At 39.5% G+C, this 19,496-nt stretch overlaps 1 protein-coding gene and 1 non-coding gene across 2 annotated transcripts in view; one reads left to right on the forward strand and one right to left on the reverse strand.

Moving 5' to 3' along the window:
- Positions 1–19,496, reverse strand: part of NBAS (NBAS subunit of NRZ tethering complex) — a 336,032-nt gene that overhangs the window by 295,448 nt on the left and 21,088 nt on the right. Inside the window, exons 7-8 of the mRNA XM_027966530.2 lie at positions 3,656–3,789; positions 1,067–1,200 (exon numbers count right to left, since the gene is read on the reverse strand). Of these exons, the coding sequence (XP_027822331.1) occupies positions 1,067–1,200; positions 3,656–3,789 (268 nt within the window). The remainder of the gene's footprint in view (positions 1–1,066; positions 1,201–3,655; positions 3,790–19,496) is intronic.
- TRNAC-ACA (transfer RNA cysteine (anticodon ACA)) lies at positions 11,036–11,107 on the forward strand. The gene has a single exon. It is a non-coding gene; the product is annotated as a tRNA-Cys (tRNA).

Below are 19,496 nucleotides of genomic sequence, written 5' to 3' on the forward strand. Positions count from 1 at the left end.
ATAAACCACTGATGCATATAAAAATAAGGATGAGTCTCAAGATACGGTGAATGAAAGAAGACTTACACGAAAAGAGTACATGCTCTATGAGTCTGTTCATATAAATCACTAGGACAGGCAAAACTAATCTATGATGAAGAAAAATTATAAATAGCAGTTCCTGTGAGAGTGGGAATGGACAAAGCTTACTAAGAAGAGGCATGAGGGAACTTGCTTGCTTGATGCTAGTGTTCTGTATCTTGACAGGGCTTTGGATTGCACAAATGTATGCATTTGTCATAATTCACTGGCTGGTACAGTTAAGACCTGCACATTTCACTGCATGCAAATTTTCTCAATCGAAAAAAAAACCGTAAGTACATTCTGAACTTTAATTAATCATATGCATACTAAAATATGCATGGCAACCCACTCCAGTATTCTTGCCTGGAAAATCCCATGGATGGAGGAGCCTGGTACGCTACAGTCTACGCGTTCACAAAGAGTCAGACACGACTGAGCAACTTCACTATCACTATTCTAAAATAATAAGTACTGACTCTGAAATACATTAAAAATAGGACTGACTAATGGCCAGAGAACTAGATGGAAACATGACACAGTACGTACAACAAAATGCTGAACAGAATTTAAGTAGAGGTATATGAGAGCTCACTACAAAATTCTTTCAACCTTTTAAAATTATACACAGGTTTATTTAACAAAGCATAGACTAACAGCTGATCCTTTTAAATTTCTCTTAAGTGTGAATGAATATATCTCCCCTTTGTTTCTTAACATACATATTTTATTGAAGTATAGTTGACTTACAATGTTTCAGGTACACAGTGAGGTAGTTCAGTAATACACATATATTATTTTTCAGATTATTTTCCATTTATAGGTTGTTACAAGACACTGACTACAGGCTCTCTGTGCTGTACAGTAAATCAACCTTTCTTTTATATTTGCTATTTTTCAAAATAAAACGCTGAAAGGAAAAAAAAAAAAGCACCAAAATCTAACACTAAAGCAAGGAAGTAAACATTATTTCAAACAGGGCATCTCAAATAAAGTGTATTTTTACCTTACAAGGTAGCTTCTAAGTTCTCCTCGGTAATTGATGACCAAGAGCTCTGCAGACCACTGTGCACTTGCTTTATATTCTAAAAATATCAGCCCAGCAATGGCATAGCTCAAATCGCCTGCTAAACTAGATGCCTATGGAAGAGAGAGAAATTAAGTCACTAAAAAATACTAGATATAGGTTACCACATGTATAATGGAAGGATATTCAAGACACTGGCCTTGCCAGACATACTTTAAGATAGCCCCAGAACTGATATATGAAGAATCATCTAAGCCAAAGTGCCCAGAACTACACATCCAAGTCTAAACCAGCCCTGCCAACCACAGCCTGGAACCACAACATCCCCTTTGGATGAGATGTTCACTTAATAAGTGAATTTCTGTTCAGACTATATTTCCATTGCAAAATAAGGGGAGAGAAAGAAAAAAGAAAAAAACTAATTCTATCATTCAGCCTCAAAGAATTCTAAGATACAGAATTCAGACATAAGCTCTCAAATGTTACTTTCCACTGCCAGTAGTAACCAGTGTTACATTAAAAAGAAAGAAGAAGAAAGAACTCTCCAGTTATTTTCATTTGCCTAATCGGCAATTTAAAGGGAAGGACTCAAAACAATCGCTCAACGCCAGCCTTTTTCCATCAACTAAATATCAGGCTATATTTGCTAGTTCTGGAGGCATGTGCACCTTAGGAATCACATTCGCCACCCTCAGTGGACCCTCACTGTCTAAAACCACTCAATAAAATATCAATAGTGTAGCCACATGCGGCTATGGAACATCTGATAGATACAAACAGAGATAAGCTAAAAACATAAAAAGACCAAATTTCAAAGACTTAGTACTGAACAAATAATGTGAAACATTTTACTGATAATTTTTACAGTCATTTCAATATGCAATCATTTTGGATATGTTAAATAAAATTAATTTCACCTGTTGAACTTAATGTTACTAAAAAATTTTACATTACATGTGATCACATTTACAGCTCACATTAAATTTCTATTGAACAGTGTTAGGGCTTCCCTGGAGAAGGCAATGGCACCCCACTCCAGTACTCTTGCCTGGAAAATCCCATGGACGGAGGAGCCTGGTAGGCTGCAGGCCATGGGGTCGCTAAGAGTTGGACACGACTGAGCGACTTCACTTTCACTTTCCACTTTCCTGCATTGGAGAAGGAAATGGCAACCCACTCCAGTGTTCTTGCCTGGAGAATCCCAGGGACGGGGGAGCCTGGTGGGCTGCCATCTATGGGGTCACAGAGTCGGACAGGACTGAAGCGACTTAGCAGCAGCAGGGCTTCCCAGGTGGGGCTAGTAGTAAAGAACCCAGTGTCAATGCAGGAGATAAAAGAGATGTGAGTTCAATCTCTGGGTTGGGAAGAGCCCCTGGAGGAGGGCATGGCAAACCACTCCAGTGTTCTTGCCTAGAGAATCATTTGGACAGAAGAGTCTGACAGACTGCAGTCCATAGGGTCACAAACAGTCGGACACAACTTAAGTGACTCAGCACAAACAGTGCTACTCTAGAAAATGGTAATTCAACCTTCTTTGTTTGGTTCCCCAGAACTTCTATGACATGAGCACAGTGTACTTTTTCAGGTTTTTCCACTCATTTTTTAACAAAAACCATTTTCTGTATCCTTGGTTCTCCCTCCCAGCTTCTCACTAGAATCAGTTGAAAGACCTGAAACATTATCCTTCAGGTCCTGCTCAGATCAATTAAGTCAGACTTTCTCTGGGTGTAGCCTGGGAAATCCAGTCATTTGTTTTGTTTCATTTTCTGTTCTTTATAAAGCTTCACAGGTGATTCTAAAAAGCAGCCAGAATTAGGACCACTGCTCTTCCTGCCCTGTACTTTGTTCACTTGAGGAAGGATACAAAGTTAAAAAAAAAAAAAAAAGAAAAAGAAAGCAAGCACTGAACTCCTAAAAGAGACACTAATTAACTGGATTACTAGGGGAAAAGTCATTTTATTCCTCACAGTTTAAGCTCTCTAAACTGTAAAATGAGGAGACTGTGTACCCAGTCTACTCAAAGGGTGTCGTGAATATCACACAGGAATATCCATCAGTCGTTAACAAAATACAAAGCACTACACAAATATAAGTTACTACCACCATTAATTTTTTTTTTCTTCACCCTCCCTCTCAATTTCTACCTTTTTATGGTAACAAATTCTAACTCCTCTCAGCTTGGTTCTGTTCCAATGGCCCATTGACTTCTTTCCTTCACTGGAACTTTATTACCACTTTCTCCCCTCTTATTTAGTACTTACTTACTACCATCTTGTAATAATGGTAGGTTAGTTTGAGTAAGCTCCGCGATTTGGTAGGGAAGGGAAGCCTGGCACACAATCCATGGGGTTGCAAAGAATCAGACACATCTGAGCGACTGAACTGAACTGATGTCTGCATAGTGCATTTCAAAATACAAAGAAGACATATCCATGAACAGCCCTCTAACTAGATCTAAGATCTTAACTCCACAGCTTATTATCCTGATTTATATTTCCTCTTTCATCACATTCACTCATTCATTCAAGTACCTATACATAAAAGGCAGTTTTTTGGCTATGTACATACCGGAGTAATAACGAAGAGCTCACTTCCCATGAGATCAAACACCCTCACAGTTCCCATGCTTTCAGCATAGGCCAGCAGGGTGCAGTCGTAACTCCATGCCACACGCCTCCACTGTGGTTTTGGGTCTTTTGGAACTAGAATGAAAAAGGAAGTGCTTTTATCATTATAAAGATAGTTAACGTACAGTTTCTGCAGCAAGAAGAGTATTCAAGTATGACATCGTTTCCTAAAGGTCTCTAACACTCCCATTCAGGAGAAAAGAACAGCTCCCAAAAAGCTACTTCAAGGAAGAGGGGCAAAAGTAAACCATGACAAGCTTTGCCCCACTTACTTGAGAATGAAGTCTACTGACCCAGTGGTCTACTGAATGCTGAGCATGTACTCATCCAGGAATGATATCCCTCAAAATACTTATGAAATTAAGAGAGATCAACAGCATAGAATATGGGCAGAAAATGATTCCAATCCAGGGAGCTAAGTTTCTCCAAAGGCAAAAATAAAAGAAAATTTCAACTGCCAGTCTTTTAGATACGTATTTTATCTTTTAAATACATATTTCAAATACAGATCCTGAAGAAAAACAAAGGGAAATTATATCAACACAGTATTAGAAAGAGAAAAAACACATATGAGGCAAGTGAATCAAGAACTGTTTGTTCTCAATCACACAATTATAAAACTTGGAGAATCAACACCTTACTAATCCAACACCTGATTTTTTCTTCTGTTTCAAATTTTTCAGTACAATAACAGAAAGGCTACCAGCTGCAAAAGAAAAAGGGGCTGTGCAGCTCTGAACTGCATTAGGTTGGTTTGAGTTTTCTGCTGTTTCCTTTGCTTCCATTTCCCCATAATAGAATCCCAGAACTGAAGAACCAGGAAGGACCAGTGCCTTGCCTTGACCAACAAAAACTCCAAATAATTAGGAGACTCCAGGTGATGGCAAGAGTCAGGATACAAAGCCCAGAGTCTCAGCTTGCCGCTGCCCCACACAGTGTTGGCTCCATTACAGTGCACACTCCCTCGGCCAGAGACTGGATTTAGCCTGAGGATTACTGCCTCAGAAGTGCTTCTGAGATGTTTCACCTTTTCTCTCTTCCTCTGCTAATATCCCAATTCAGGCTCATCATCTCTAGCTTAGACTCTCATAACAGCCTCCTAACAGGTCTTCCCAACTTCAGGCTCTTCCCTTCTAACCTTTCCTCAACTGTATCCCAAGTTATCTTTGTCAAAAAGAAAGGTGCACAGAGCCCATCCTTCTGCTCCTTCAAAATCCCTGGTGCTTGTCCATTTCCAACAAAACCAAGTCCAAACTCCTTCACAGATGTGAACGGCCCTTCACCAAAGGTCCCCTCAAGGCTTTCCAGTCCACCTCCCACCCCTTCTCTCCATCATCCACCTTGGAACTCACCATTAACACAACCACCTGGCACAACCCAGATAATCATGATGATCTGATCACTAATCTAGAGCCAGACATCAAGTGGGCCTTAGAAAGCATCACTATGAACAAAGCTAGTGGAGGTGATGGAATTCCAGTTAAGCTGCTTCAAATCCTGAAAGATGATGCTGTGAAAGTGCTACACTCAATATGCCAGCACATTTGGAAGACTCAGCAGTGGCCACAGGACTGGAAAAGGGCAGTTTGCATTCCAATCCCAAAGAAAGGCAATGCCAAAGAATGCTCAAACTACCGCACAATTGCACCCATCTCACATGCTAGTCAAGTAATGCTCAAAATTCTCCAAGCCAGGCTTCAGCAATACATGAAATGTGAATTTCCTGATGTTCAAGCTGGTTTTAGAAAAGCCAGAGGAACGAGAGATCAAATTGTCAACATCCACTGGATCACAGAAAAAGCAAGAGAGTTCCAGAAAAACATCTATTTCTGCTTTTTTGACTATGCCAAAGCCTTTGACTGTGTGGATCACAACAAACTGTGGAAAATTCTGAAAGAGATGGGAATACAGACCACCTGACCTGCCTCTTGAGAAAGCTGTATGCAGGTCAGGAAGCAACAGTTAGAACTGGACATGGAACAACAGACTGGTTCCAAATAGGAAAAGGAGTTTACAGCAAGGTTGTATATTGTCACCCTGCTTATTTAACCTATATGCAGAGTACATCATGAGAAACGCTGGGCTGGAAGAAACACAAGCTGGAATCAAGATTGCTGGGAGAAATATCAATCACCTCAGATATGCAGATGACACCACCCTTATGGCAGAAAGCGAAGAGGAGCTAAAAAGCCTCTTGATGAAAGTGAAAGAGGAGAGCGAAAAAGTTGGCTTAAAGTTCAACATTCAGAAAACGAAGATCATGGCATCCAGTCCCATCACTTCATGGGAAATAGATGGGGAAAGAGTGGAAACAGTGTTAGGTTTTATTTTGGGGGGCTCCAAAATCACTGCAGATGGTGACTGCAGCCATGAAATTAAAAGACGCTTACTCCTTGGAAGAAAAGTTATGACCAACCCAGATAGTATACTCAAAAGCAGAGACATTACTTTGCCGACTAAGGTCCGTCTAGTCAAGGCTATGGTTTTTCCAGTGGTCATGTATGGATGTGAGAGTTGGACTGTGAAAAAGGCTGAGCGCCGAAGAATTGATGCTTTTGAACTGTGGTGTTGGAGAAGACTCTTGAGAGTCCCTTGGACTGCAAGGAGATCCAACCAGTCGATTCTGAAGGAGATCAACCCTGGGATTTCTTTGGAATGAATGATGCTAAAACTGAAACTCCAGTACTTTGGCCACCTCATGAGAAGAGTTGACTCATTGGAAAAGACTCTGATGCTGGGAGGGATTGGGGGCAGGAGGAGAAGGGGACGACAGAGGATGAGATGGCTGGATGGCATCACAGACTCGATGGACGTGAGTCTGAGTGAATTCCGGGAGATGGTGATGGACAGGGAGGCCTGGCGTGCTGCGATTCATGGGGTCAGAAAGAGTCAGACACGACTGAGCGACTGAACTCAACCTAGAAGGTTCATCTCCAATGTTATTCAAAGGCTTCTTGTTGGTGACAACCATCTGTGGTAACAAACTGTCACCTCTTCCTTCTTTGACACTTATCAAAACAGATCACCCTCCTCTCTGTGCCCCCAAATATGCCCTACAAAAGTCCCTCAGCATTTATCGCATCAGACAATGTGCTTACATCAGTGTTTTCCCCACAAGTCTCTGAGACAAGGTCTTACTCGACAGTGCCATTCCAGGACCTGGAACAAGATGTCTCACTAATGAGCAAAGCCCAAGAAAAATCTGTAATAATGGTAAGGGTTTACCATTCCTTAGGGACTAACAAACAATTAAACATGAATTATATAACTGAAGTCTTTTTCCCACCTTAAAGAAGAATATTATAGAATTCAAACCTCCTTCTTATCTCTACAATATATGTAAAATATGTTCTGTTCATGGGAAAAATATACATGACTTCCTTGAGAATCTTCATTCTATTTTTCAAAAGGTGAAAAGCATACTAAAAAAGCCAAGAGAGCCTTGAATACAGGAGGGTCTAGTGAATTTTAAGCCTAACAAAGAACTGCATACACTTTGGAAAAGCCATTTTTAAGATGACAATAAAGTGAAAAAAAAAAAGTCACTTCTCTGTCCTCTATATAGCTTTAAAAAAAATAATGAAACCTGTAAGTAAATTTATGCACAGGATGATAACAACACAGAACTCCGAGACTCATATACACACAGATGCTATAGGAATACCAGCACAGGACAATTTAATGTCTGAAAAATATTAATGTGCTAAACAAACACCACAACATTTTTCCATTATTTCTGTTTTAGCTGTGATAACAGATCTTTCCTCTTATTTCATTTTTATAGGAGGATAAACAGATTTACATACAATATTCTGTATCTGTCTGAAATAAGCCCCATCTGAAGGGAATTTGTTTTTACTATCACTTCTAGTTATAACCAGCCGCTCCAGAAAACTCAGCATGTGTTCTCACCCAAATGAAGATATGTTTTCACTACAAGATAAAATTTCACCTAACAATATGAAAATGAAGATGGTATCACCAGATTTTTCCAGCATTCTGTACGGTTTTTAGAGAGGATTGAACAGCATAGATTTTTACAAAGTCAGCGTCAATGGAGTTTTCTGAAAGTGTTCAAAAAGGCTGATGATAAGAGTTAACCAGCAATCTGACAATTATCCCATTCCTGGAGAAGCCGTTCATACCTGCTCTCATCCAGGACCAGCTGCTCAGCTTGCCTCCACCTCAGAGCTTCCATCCACTCGGCCTAGAACTCTCTTCCCCTGAACCCGTCCCGGCTCCTTTCCATCTTTCACATCTCCATTTAAATCTCACTTGCTCAGGCAGCGTTCTCCAGCTGCCCTGTCTCAGCAGCCTCAAGGCCCCACTGTTCTCCTCCATTCCGATTATTTTGTCTTTCACAGCCCTTATCCCAAATCAGTATAAATGTCTACTTCTCACTGTCTGCCTTGTGCATTAAACTATTAATTCCACAACGTCAGATGCTGTGTCCATTCTGTTCATAACTTTTATCATCAGCGCCTCATACTCTGCTGGTACACAACAGCAGCCCAGGGCTGAAGAAGCACACTGCAATCCAGTGCTCATGTACCCAAATTAAAAATGGAAAAGGGAAAGAACTGAAAATAAGGAACCCGGGGCTTTATCCTCAGTGCTGCTGTAAAACGGCTGGTTGTGACCATGGGGCGATCACCAAGGGTTCAATGAACACTGTCTCCCAAACAGTCTCTGACTCTGACAGCAAGAACCAGTGAGCAGGAAAAAACTAGCAGGACTAGAAGACACACAGAGGAGTTAATTATCTAAATGTTCCAAGTAACATTTTTGAACAGTGCTGGTAGCACATATGAGAAAAATTACACAGTCCTAGGTGAAGGTAAGGTGAAGTCGCTCAGTCGTATCTGACTCTTTGCGACCCCGTGGACTGTAACCTAGTAGGCTTCTCCGTCCATGGGACTCTCCAGGCAAGAATACTGGAGTGGATTGCCATTTCCTTCTCCAGGGGATCTTCCCGACCCAGGGATCAAACCCAGGTCTCCCACATTGGAGGCAGACGCTTTAACCTCTGAGCCACCAGGGAAGCCTATACAGTCCTAGAACAAGGAAGTTCTAAAGCATAACAAAGTTTGAAACTATAAAGGAAAAAAAAGAATGACAAGAGTGGCTACTGCTCCCCCCGCCAACAACAACAACAACAAAAACCTCTCTGTGAAAATAAGACATAACAAATTTAAAAGGCAAATGGATTTGGAAAAATATCTACAACAAATGACAAAGCATAGCATTCACACTATAATACAGAAATAATTAGAAAATAGTCAAATAAGGACACAGTCAATAAAGAAAAGTCAAGTAATCCAAGAGGAATATAGACAAAAGGATATGATCTAACAATTCACATACACACACACACAAAAAGAAAATAGCCACTTAACATACATTTTACCTAGTAAATAAAGATATGCAAATTAGAAATGAGATGCTTTTTTCCCCTCTGCTAACCTGATGATATTTTAGAAAACAGGTAACTTATGGTGCTGATTTGTACCAGTTAGTGAGATAACCTTCCTAGCTCATTTGATCAACTTACTAGAAACTTAAGAGTTTCAAATTTCTGGAGGAGTCAGACAGAAAACATAATTGTTTTGTTTATAACATATAATTTTACCAAATAATTTTCATAATTAGTTTGAGAGGAAGGTTTTCCCTACTTTCAGAAAACACAAGATTCAAACTTGTAATTTTTCAGCTAGAAACCATAAAAGTTATAAGCATATTCGCTGGTTCACTCAGTCCTTTGTTAACTTTTGTGAAGTCATCAGATTTTTCATTAGACTACCAGGACATATCAAAATGCTAAGAACTCCATGTAATTTCTAGGATATCTGTATTAGTAATTTTACCATACATTATAACATGAGTGGATTTATTACTCATTTGATAATCTTTTTTCATGTAATTTAACCAAGCAAATAAACACAGTTTAATATCTCTCTTTGGGATGTTTCAGGGGTCCTCTGAAGCACCCCAAAGTTAGCTAGAGGTCAAAAGAACTTCAAAAGAATTCTATTTAGGAAGTTTTATAGAAAAGATCGATTAAAAGGGTTTAGAACATTTGGTCAGATTTAGTCAGTGTTAATGGGTGTATCATTTAGCTTGCTGATATGTCACAACAGGCATAAATACCAAGGCTCAAGGTCTAGTGAAAGTCAGCTCTGCCATCTTGGCCCTAGTTGACTCTAACCAGTTTTCTTATGGCTGTGTCATTTCCAACAAAATCTGTTTATCTAACTAATTGTAATCCAATTTCAGAAAATCCTGATCATGCATAACTCTTTTTAGTATTTTTTTCATACCTTTTTCTTTTTTTTTTTTAACTGAAAACACACTTCCTACTTTCCTTTAGCAACCAAGAACTAACTTTTATATTAGCATTTTATAGATTGGTGAGCATAAATACCAGTGATAATTTCTAAAACCCTTGCTTTCTTAGAACATTTTAGGATGGCACCAAACATTATTCATTTATAGTCCCAAATTTCTTTAGTTTCTCCGTAAAAGGAAATTAGTGTTTAGTAGTAAATGTTTCAAAATCTTATTTTATTTGAAAATGACCTAACTATTCAATAGACTTCCAACACTTAGCACACTTGGCACAACCCTTAGAAATTTAAGTTACAGCAATCTGGAGAGACTATTTTAGACAGATATTTCTAAAGAATAATTATTCTTAATTGAGTTTATATAAAAGCTCACATCTCATTTACATTTTTTTAGAAGTTTCTTCATTCAAGGTAATTTCCTTGTTGACAAACTTGTAACAGATATAATATTTAACTTATATTAAACCCAGGTACAATGAAAATATTCCACTTAATGTTAAATACTCTAAGACATGTCTATATCAGATAGGTCAACAAACAAACATTAATATCAGGTATTTAATACAGAATATTTCCCAGTTCACATGAACCTGGAATTTACTGTTTAATTTAGAATTATTTGATTTGTAAGCACTTAATTTGGTTATATTTGATTAAAATGAGGGTAATTTTAGGGAGAAAAAGATGTTTAATAAATGTTAAATCCCAGTTTGTTAATGGAGGTCTACCAATGGAGGTAGTAAGACTCATTTCTTGGATAGTTCTTTGCTATTATGTAATATTAATGTAAAATTTAATTGAATTCTTAAAGAACACCCTAAGTTTGTTTCTGAAGCTTATCTCAGTAATGTATTTTTCGATGAAGATCAGATGCCTCATAATCTGCAACCAGGACTGGAAAAAGACATAATTTAAGGGACTGTCTCCAACCTGGAAGGAAGGACTTTTTTATCAGGTACTCTTAACTAGCTCGGGCTTCCCTGCTGGCTCAGAGGGTAAAGTGTCTGCCTACAATGCAGGAGACCCAGGTTCGATCCCTGGGTCGGGAAGATCCCCTGGAGGAGGAAATGACAACCCACTCCAGTACTCTTGCCTGGAAAATCCCATGGACTGAGAAGTCTGGTAGGCTACAATCCATGGGGTCGCAAAGAGCCAGACATGACTGAGCGACTTCACTTTCACTCATGGTACTGATGTTGGAAAAAGAATGGCTTCACTCATACCTTTTACCTGGTTGTAGGAAGTATAACTTTCAGGAAGGAAACCCGGCAGTAGCTACATTTTGCATACTATACCCACGGACAAACAGGATGTCTTTTCCAGCATTGTTAGAAGGGGAAGGGGACAAAGATAGGAGAAAGAAAAAAATAAGCCACAGTACACCACCTAAACTTCCACAAATAGGGAAACAGATAGATAAAATGGGGTTCACATTCTATGAAGAATGCAAATTAAGATAATACAATCTTGTTACTTTTCAAATTCTTCATTATTTGAATTTTTACAATTATGTACTGCTTTTGTAATTAAAAGAAAAAAAAAAAAAAAACCAGAGTAACTAATTTCAGATTAGGCCTCCCAGCATAAAAAAAAATATGGCAAAGAATTATTTTCAGATGGTTTATTACAAGCAGGACAAGATGTGATGACAGGGAGAAAGGGAAACGGATGAGGTGAGACCCAGGCTCACCCTCGCTATCTGCCAAGAAGCACTTTCTCCACTACGATGTATGAAGAGAGACCTCAGACAGGACATGAAGTCTCACCGAACTGCGATGAAGGTTAGAGTTTAGAGCTACTAAGCTGACTAGAATCCGCAAGGCAACCTTCCAGACGAAAGTGGGTAAGGCAGAAAAGGAACGCTGAAAGTCTGCGGAGAGGAATCCCTGGGTCTTTGGCCAAACAACTTTGCACACACTTGGAGAGGATGAGTATCGGACAGAGAACGACTATCAGATCTTGGGGAGGATCTGAAATGGTAATAAGTTCCAGCTAGCCACAGTGGAGAGACTTCACTGAACACTTCGAGCATTTCTAAGAGATCCTGGACAGGCCTCATCTTAAAGTAGAACTGATCTAACCCTAAAATAAAAGCTACTGTAAACCATATCCTACAACACTGATAAGTCTTAAAAAATTAAGCCAATCCACAAAGAAATTAACTTCCCAAAACAAAATGCAATACTCTTAGGAAAAGATAACAAATACCAGACACTCTATAACACAGCACCCATAACACTGAGCATATAATCTAAAGTTGCAAAGTATGTGAAGCAGGAAAGCATAACTCATATCATGAAAAAAAAAAAAGAAACCTGTCAATAGAAATATACCCAGAAATGATACTTATCGAGGAATAAGCAGACAAGGACTTCAAAATAGCTATTATATATTTTGGGATACAAAGAAAAGTATAAACAAACCAAATAAATAGGGAATCAAAAGAATCTGACAGAAACCATAAATGCCAAATTATTGAAATGAAAAAGGTAATACCTGAAATGGAAAATCCATTGGATGGACTTTAAAGCACATTAAACAGAAGTTTAAACTGATACCTTGAAAACTTCACAAAATAAACTACATAAATTAAAAAAGAGAGGGGAAAACTGAAAAAATTAATAGAATATCAGTAACCAGTGGAATAATCACAACCAATCTATAAGTGCCAGAAGAGGGGAAAGAGATTGAGTTAGAAAACTTTATTTGTATTTTAAATAACCTTCATAAAGTTGTGAATGTGATGAAATCTACAAATCCACTGATCTTAGAGGCTTAATGGACCTACAGGAAGATAAAGTGGAAAAATGATGTCAAGTCTATTGTTAGGGGAAGCACACACACCCTGGCCAGGCACCATAGTAACTATTTGCATGAGTTGTTTTATGACAGGAGGTCCTGGTAAGGAACATGGAACTAATAAGCCTCCACTAACCAAAGAGTTCGGGAAAGGTCAAAAGGAGACACCACATGTCCAACCACCTCCCAGAATCTTTCTCTCTGGCATCCATCTTGGCTGAACAAGGCATGCACCACCAGGAAGGATTGTGAGTCAGAATGATTGGCTAAAAACAACCCGGAAACTAATCCCATCACCATAAAACCCGAGACTGCAAGATGTGACACAGCAGTTCTCCTGGGTTCCCTTACCATCCTGCTCTCCACCCAGGTGCCCTTTCCCAATAAAATCTCTTGCTTTGTCGGCACGTATGTCTCCTCAGACAATTCATTTCCGAGCGTTCGACAAGAGCCCAGTTTCGGGCCCTAGAAGAGGTCCCCATTCCTGCAACAATATGATAGTCAAATTTCTAAAATCAGTGAAAAAGAGAAAATCTCAGAAACAGCTGGAAAAAAGAGACATTACCTACAGGAAAACAGTAATAGAAATGGCTGTTAATTTCTCATCAAAACAATGCAATGACATCTTTAAAGAGCTGAAAGAAGAAAACAGTCAACCTGAAATTCTATATCCAGAGAAGATACTTTACAAAAAGGAAGGCAAAAATCAAAAATGGTTTCAGATCAACAGACCTGCATTATAAGAACTATTAAATAAGGACTTCAAGTTGAAGAGAAACACTATCAAATGGAAACTTTCACAAAAAGAAAAAGTTGAAAATAATAGAGATGGAAAATAGAAGAAAAAATAAGAGATCCATCCTTGTTTAATTCCTTAGTTAGATGACAAAAAAATAATAATATACTGTAGAGGTTTAACATTTATTTAAAAAGTTAGAAAACAGTACAAAGGAGTAAGAGGGAACAGATATACACTGCATAATTAAATTTTAAATGTACACTGTAAATCCCAGAAAAAATTCTAAAAGGAACAGAGAAGAGGTAGGACAAAGAGAAAAATAAGACACAATATATAATGAATAATGCAATAAATGAGATCAAAAACCCTCTGGAGGGAACAAATAGTAGAAAAACGGAGGCAGAAGATAGGATTAGTGAGGTAGAAGATAGAATGGTAGAAATAAATGAATCAGAGAAGAAAAAAGAAAAACGAATTAAAAGAAATGAGGACAATCTCGTAGAACTTTGGGACGATGTTAAACGCCCCAACATTCGAATCATAGGCGTCCCAGAAGACAAAAAGAAAGACCATGAGAAAATACTTGAGGAGATAATAGTTGAAAAGTTCCCTAAAATGGGGAGGGAAATAATTACCCAAGTCCAAGAAACCCAGAGAGTCCCAAACAGGATAAACCCAAGGCGAAACACCCCAAGACACATATTAATCAAATTAACAAAGATCAAACACAAAGAACAAATATTAAAAGCAGCAAGGGAAAAACAACAAATAACACACAAGGGGATTCCCATAAGGATAACAGCTGATCTTTCAAAAGAAACACTTCAGGCCAGGAGGGAATGACAAGACATACTTAAAGTGATGAAAGAAAATAACCTACAGCCCAGATTACTGTACCCAGCAAGGATCTCATTCAAATACGAAGGAGAAATCAAAAGCTTTACAGACAAGCAAAAGCTAAGAGAATTTAGCACCACCAAACCAGCTCTCCAACAAGTGCTAAAGGATCTTCTCTAGACAGGAAACACAAAAAGGGTGTATAAACTCAAACCCAAAACAATAAAGTAAATGGTAACGGGATCATACTTATCAATAATTACCTTAAATGTAAATGGGTTCAATGCCCCAACCAAAAGACAAAGACTGGCTGAATGGATACAAAAACAAGATCCCTATATATGTTGTCTACAAGAGACCCACCTCAAAACAAGGGACACATACAGACTGAAAGTGAAGGGCAGGATAAAGATATTCCACACAAATAGAGACCAAAAGAAAGCAGGAGTAGGAATACTCTTATCAGATAACATAGACTTTAAAACAAAGGCTGTGAAAAGAGACAAAGAAGGACACTACATAATGATCAAAGGATCAATCCAAGAAGAAGATATAACAAATATAAATATACATGCACCCAACATAGGAGCACCACAATATGTAAGACAAATGCTAACAAGTATGAAAGGGGAAATTAACTACCCAATCAAAAAATGGGCCAAAGAACTAAATAGACATTTCTCCAAAGAAGACATACAGAGAGCTAACAAACACATGAAAAGATGCTCAACATCACTCATTATCAGAGAAATGCAAATCAAAACCACAATGAGGTACCATTTCACGCCAGTCAGAATGGCTGTTATCCGGAAGTCTACAAGCAATAAATGCTGGAGAGGATGAGGAGAAAAGGGAACACTCTTACACTGTTGGTGGAATGCAAACTAGTACAGCCACTATGGAGAACAGTGTGGAGATTCCATAAAAAACTGGAAATAGAACTGCCTTATGACCCAGCAATCCCACTGCTGGGCATACATACCGAGGAAACCAGAACTGAAAGAGACACGTGTACGCCAATGTTCATCACAGCACTTTTTATAATAGCCAGGATATGGAAGCAACCTAGATGTCCATGAGCAGACTAATGGATAAGAAAGCTGTGATACATATACACAATGGAGTATTACTCAGCCATTAAAAAGAATACATTTGAATCTGTTCTAATGAGGTGGATGAAACTGGAGCCTATTATATGGACTCAAGTAAGCCAGCGCAGGCACAGGAGGGCCTAGAGGAGCTATCCCACGTTGAAGGTCAGGAACAGCGGCAGTAAGGAGATACCCCTCGTCCAAGGTAAGGAGCAGCGGCTGTGCTTTGCTGGAGCAGCCGTGAAGAGATACCCCAAGCCCAAGGTAAGAGAAACCCAAGTAAGATGGTAGGTGTTGCAAGAGGGCATCAGAGGGCAGACACACTGAAAACATACTCACAGAAAACTAGTCAATCTAATCACATTAGGACCACAGCCTTCTCTAACTCAATGAAACCAAGCCATGCCTGTGGGGCAACCCAAGACAGGCGGGTCATGGTGGAGAGGTCTGACAGAGCGTGGTCCACTGGAGAAGGGAATGGCAAGCCACTTCAGTATTCTTGCCTTGAGAACCCCATGAACAGTATGAAAAGGCAAAATGATAGTATACCAAAAGAGAAACTCCCCAGGTCAGTAGGTGCCCAATATACTACTGGAGATTAGTGGAGAAATAACTCCAGAAACAATGAAGTGATGGAGCCAAAGCAAAAACAATACCCAGTTGTGGATGTGACTGGTGATAGAAGCAAGATCCGATGCTATAAAGAGTAATATTGCATAGGAACCTGGAATGTCAGGTCCATGAATCAAGACAAATTGGAAGTGGTCAAACAAGAGATGGCAAGGGTGAACGTCGACATTCTAGGAATCAGCGAACTAAAATGGACTGGAATGGGTGAATTTAACTCAGATGACCATTATATCTACTACTGCGGGCAGGAATACCTTAGAAGAAATGGAGTCGCCATCATGGTCGACAAGAGAGTCTGAAATGCAGTACTTGGATGCAATCTCAAAACGACAGAATGATCTCTGTTCATCTCCAAGGCAAACCATTCAATATCACAGTTATCCAAGTAATGCTGAAGAAGCTGAGGTTGAACGGTATTATGAAGACCTACAAGACCTTTTAGAACTAACACCCAAAAAAGATGTCCTTTTCATTATAGGGGACTGGAATGCAAAAGTAGGAAGTCAAGAAATACCTGGAGTAACAGGCAAATTTGGCCTTGGAATGAGGAATGAAGCAGGGCGAAGACTAATAGAGTTTTGCCAAGAAAATGCACCAGTCATAGCAAACACTCTCTTCCAACAAAACAAGAGAAGACTATACACATGGACATAACCAGACGGTCAACACCGAAATCAGATTGATTATATTCCTTGTAGCCAAAGATGGAGAAGCTCTATAGAGTCAACAAAAACAAGACTAGGAGCTGACTGTGGCTCAGATCATGAACGCCTTATTACCAAATTCAGACTTAAATTGAAGAAAGTAGGGAAAACCGCTAGATCAAATCCCTTATGATTATACAGTGGAAGTGAGAAATAGATTTAAGGGCCTAGATCTGATAGATAGAGTGCCTGATGAACTATGGAATGAGATTCGTGACATTGTACAGGAGACAGGGATCAAGACCATCCCCATGAAAAAGAAAGCAAAACGGCTGTCTGGGAAGGCCTTACAAATGGCTGTGAAAAGAAGAGAGGCGAAAAGCAAAGGAGAAAAGGAAAGATATAAGCATCTGAATGCAGAGTTCCAAAGAATAGCAAGAAGAGATAAGAAAGCCTTCTTCAGCGATCAATGCAAAGAAACAGGAAAAGAACAAAATGGGAAAGACTAGAGATCTCTTCAAGAAAATTAGAGATCCCAAGGGAACATTTCATGCAAAGATGGGCTTGATATGGACCTAACAGAAGCAGAAGATATAAAGAAGAGGTGGCAAGAACACACGGAAGAACTGTACAAAAAAGATCTTCATGACCCAGATAATCATGATGATGTGAGCACTAATCTAGAGCCAGACATCTTGGAATGTGAAGTCAAGTGGGCCTTAGAAAGCATCACTACGAACAAAGCTAGTGGAGGTGATGGAATTCCACTTGAGCTGTTTCAAATCCTGAAAGATGATGCTGTGAAAGTGCTACACTCAATATGCCAGCAAATTTGGAAAACTCAGCAGTGGCCACAGGACAGGAAAAGGGCAGTTTGCATTCCAATTCCAAAGAAAGGCAATGCCAAAGAACGCTCAAACTACCTCACTATTGCACTCATCTCACATGCTAGTAAAGTAATGCTCAATATTCTCCAAGCCAGGCTTCAGCAACACGTGAACCATGAACTCCCTGACGTTCAAGCTGGTTTTAGAAAAGGCAGAGGAACCAGAGATCAAATTGCCAACATCTGCTGGATCATGGAAAAAGCAAGAGAGTTCCAGAAAAACATCTATTTCTGCTTTCTTGACTATGCCAAAGCCTTTGACTGTGTGGACCACAAGAAACTGTGGAAAATTCTGAAAGAGATGGGAATACCAGACCACCTAACCTGCCTCTTGAGAAATCTGTATGCAGGTCAGGAAGCAACAGTTAGAACTGGACATGGAACAACAGACTGGTTCCAAATAGGAAAAGGAGTACATCAAGGCTGTATATTGTCACCCTGCTTATTTAACTTCCATGCAGAGTACATCATGAGAAACACTGGGCTGGAAGAAACACAAGCTGGAATCAAGATTGCCAGGAGAAGTATTAATAACCTCAGATATGCCGATGAAACCACCCTTATGGCAGAAAGTGAAGAGGAGCTAAAAAGCCTCTTGATGCAAGCGAAAGAGGAGAGCGAAAAAGTTGGCTTAAAGTTCAACATTCAGAAAACAAAGATCATGGCATCCAGTCCCATCACTTCATGGGAAATACATGGGGAAACAGTGGAAACAGTGTCAGACTTTATTTTGGGGGGCTCCAAAATCACTGCAGATGGTGACTGCAGCCATGAAATTAAAAGACGTTTACTCCTTGGAAGAAAAGTTATCACCAACCTAGATAGCATATTCAAAAGCAGAGACATTACTTTGCCGACTAAGGTCCGTCTAGTCAATGCTATGGTTTTTCCTGCAGTCATGTATGGATGTGAGAGTTGGACTGTGAAGAAGGCTGAGTGCCGAAGAATTGATGCTTTTGAACTGTGGTGTTGGAGAAGACTCTTGAGAGTCCCTTGGACTGCAAGGAGATCCAACCAGTCCATTCTGAAGCAGATCAACCCTGGTTTTCTTTGGAAGGAATGATGCTAAAGCTGAAACTCCACTACTTTGGCCACCTCATGCGAAGAGCTGACTCATTGCAAAGGGATGGGAGCAGGAGGAGAAGGGGGACGACCGAGGATGAGATGGCTGGATGGCATCACTGACTCGATGGACGTGAGTCTGAGTGAACTCCAGGAGATGGTGATGAACAGGGAGGCCTGGAGTGCTACAATTCATGGGGTCACAAAGAGTTGGACACGACTGAGCGATTGAACTGAACTGAACTGAACGCATATACATGGAATTTAGAAAGATGGTAACAATAACCCTGTATGCAAGACAGCAAAAGAGACACAGATGTATAGAACAGTCTTTTGGACTCTGTGGGAGAGGGAGAGGGTGGGATGATTTGGGAGAATTTTGGCATTGAAACAAATAATATCATATGTGAAACGAATCGCCAGACCAGGTTCAATGCATGATACAGGATGCTAGGGGCTGGTGCACTGGGATGACCCAGAGGGATGGTATGGGGAGGGAGGTGGGAGGGGGGTTCAGGATAGGGGACATGTGTACACCCGTGGCAGATTCATGTTGATGTATGGCAAAACCAATACAATATTGTAAAGTAATTAGCCTCCAATTAAAATAAATAAATTTATGTTTTAAAAAATAATTTAAAAAAAGAAAAATAAGACAGTAAACCCCAACCAGCTCAGTAACTTCATTAAATGTAAATATCCTAAACATTACAATTAAATGACAGAAATTGTCAGACTGAAAATAAAAGC

This window comes from Ovis aries, chromosome 3 (assembly GCF_016772045.2).
Source record: "Ovis aries strain OAR_USU_Benz2616 breed Rambouillet chromosome 3, ARS-UI_Ramb_v3.0, whole genome shotgun sequence".
In the NCBI taxonomy this organism is placed as follows: Eukaryota; Metazoa; Chordata; class Mammalia; order Artiodactyla; family Bovidae; genus Ovis; species Ovis aries.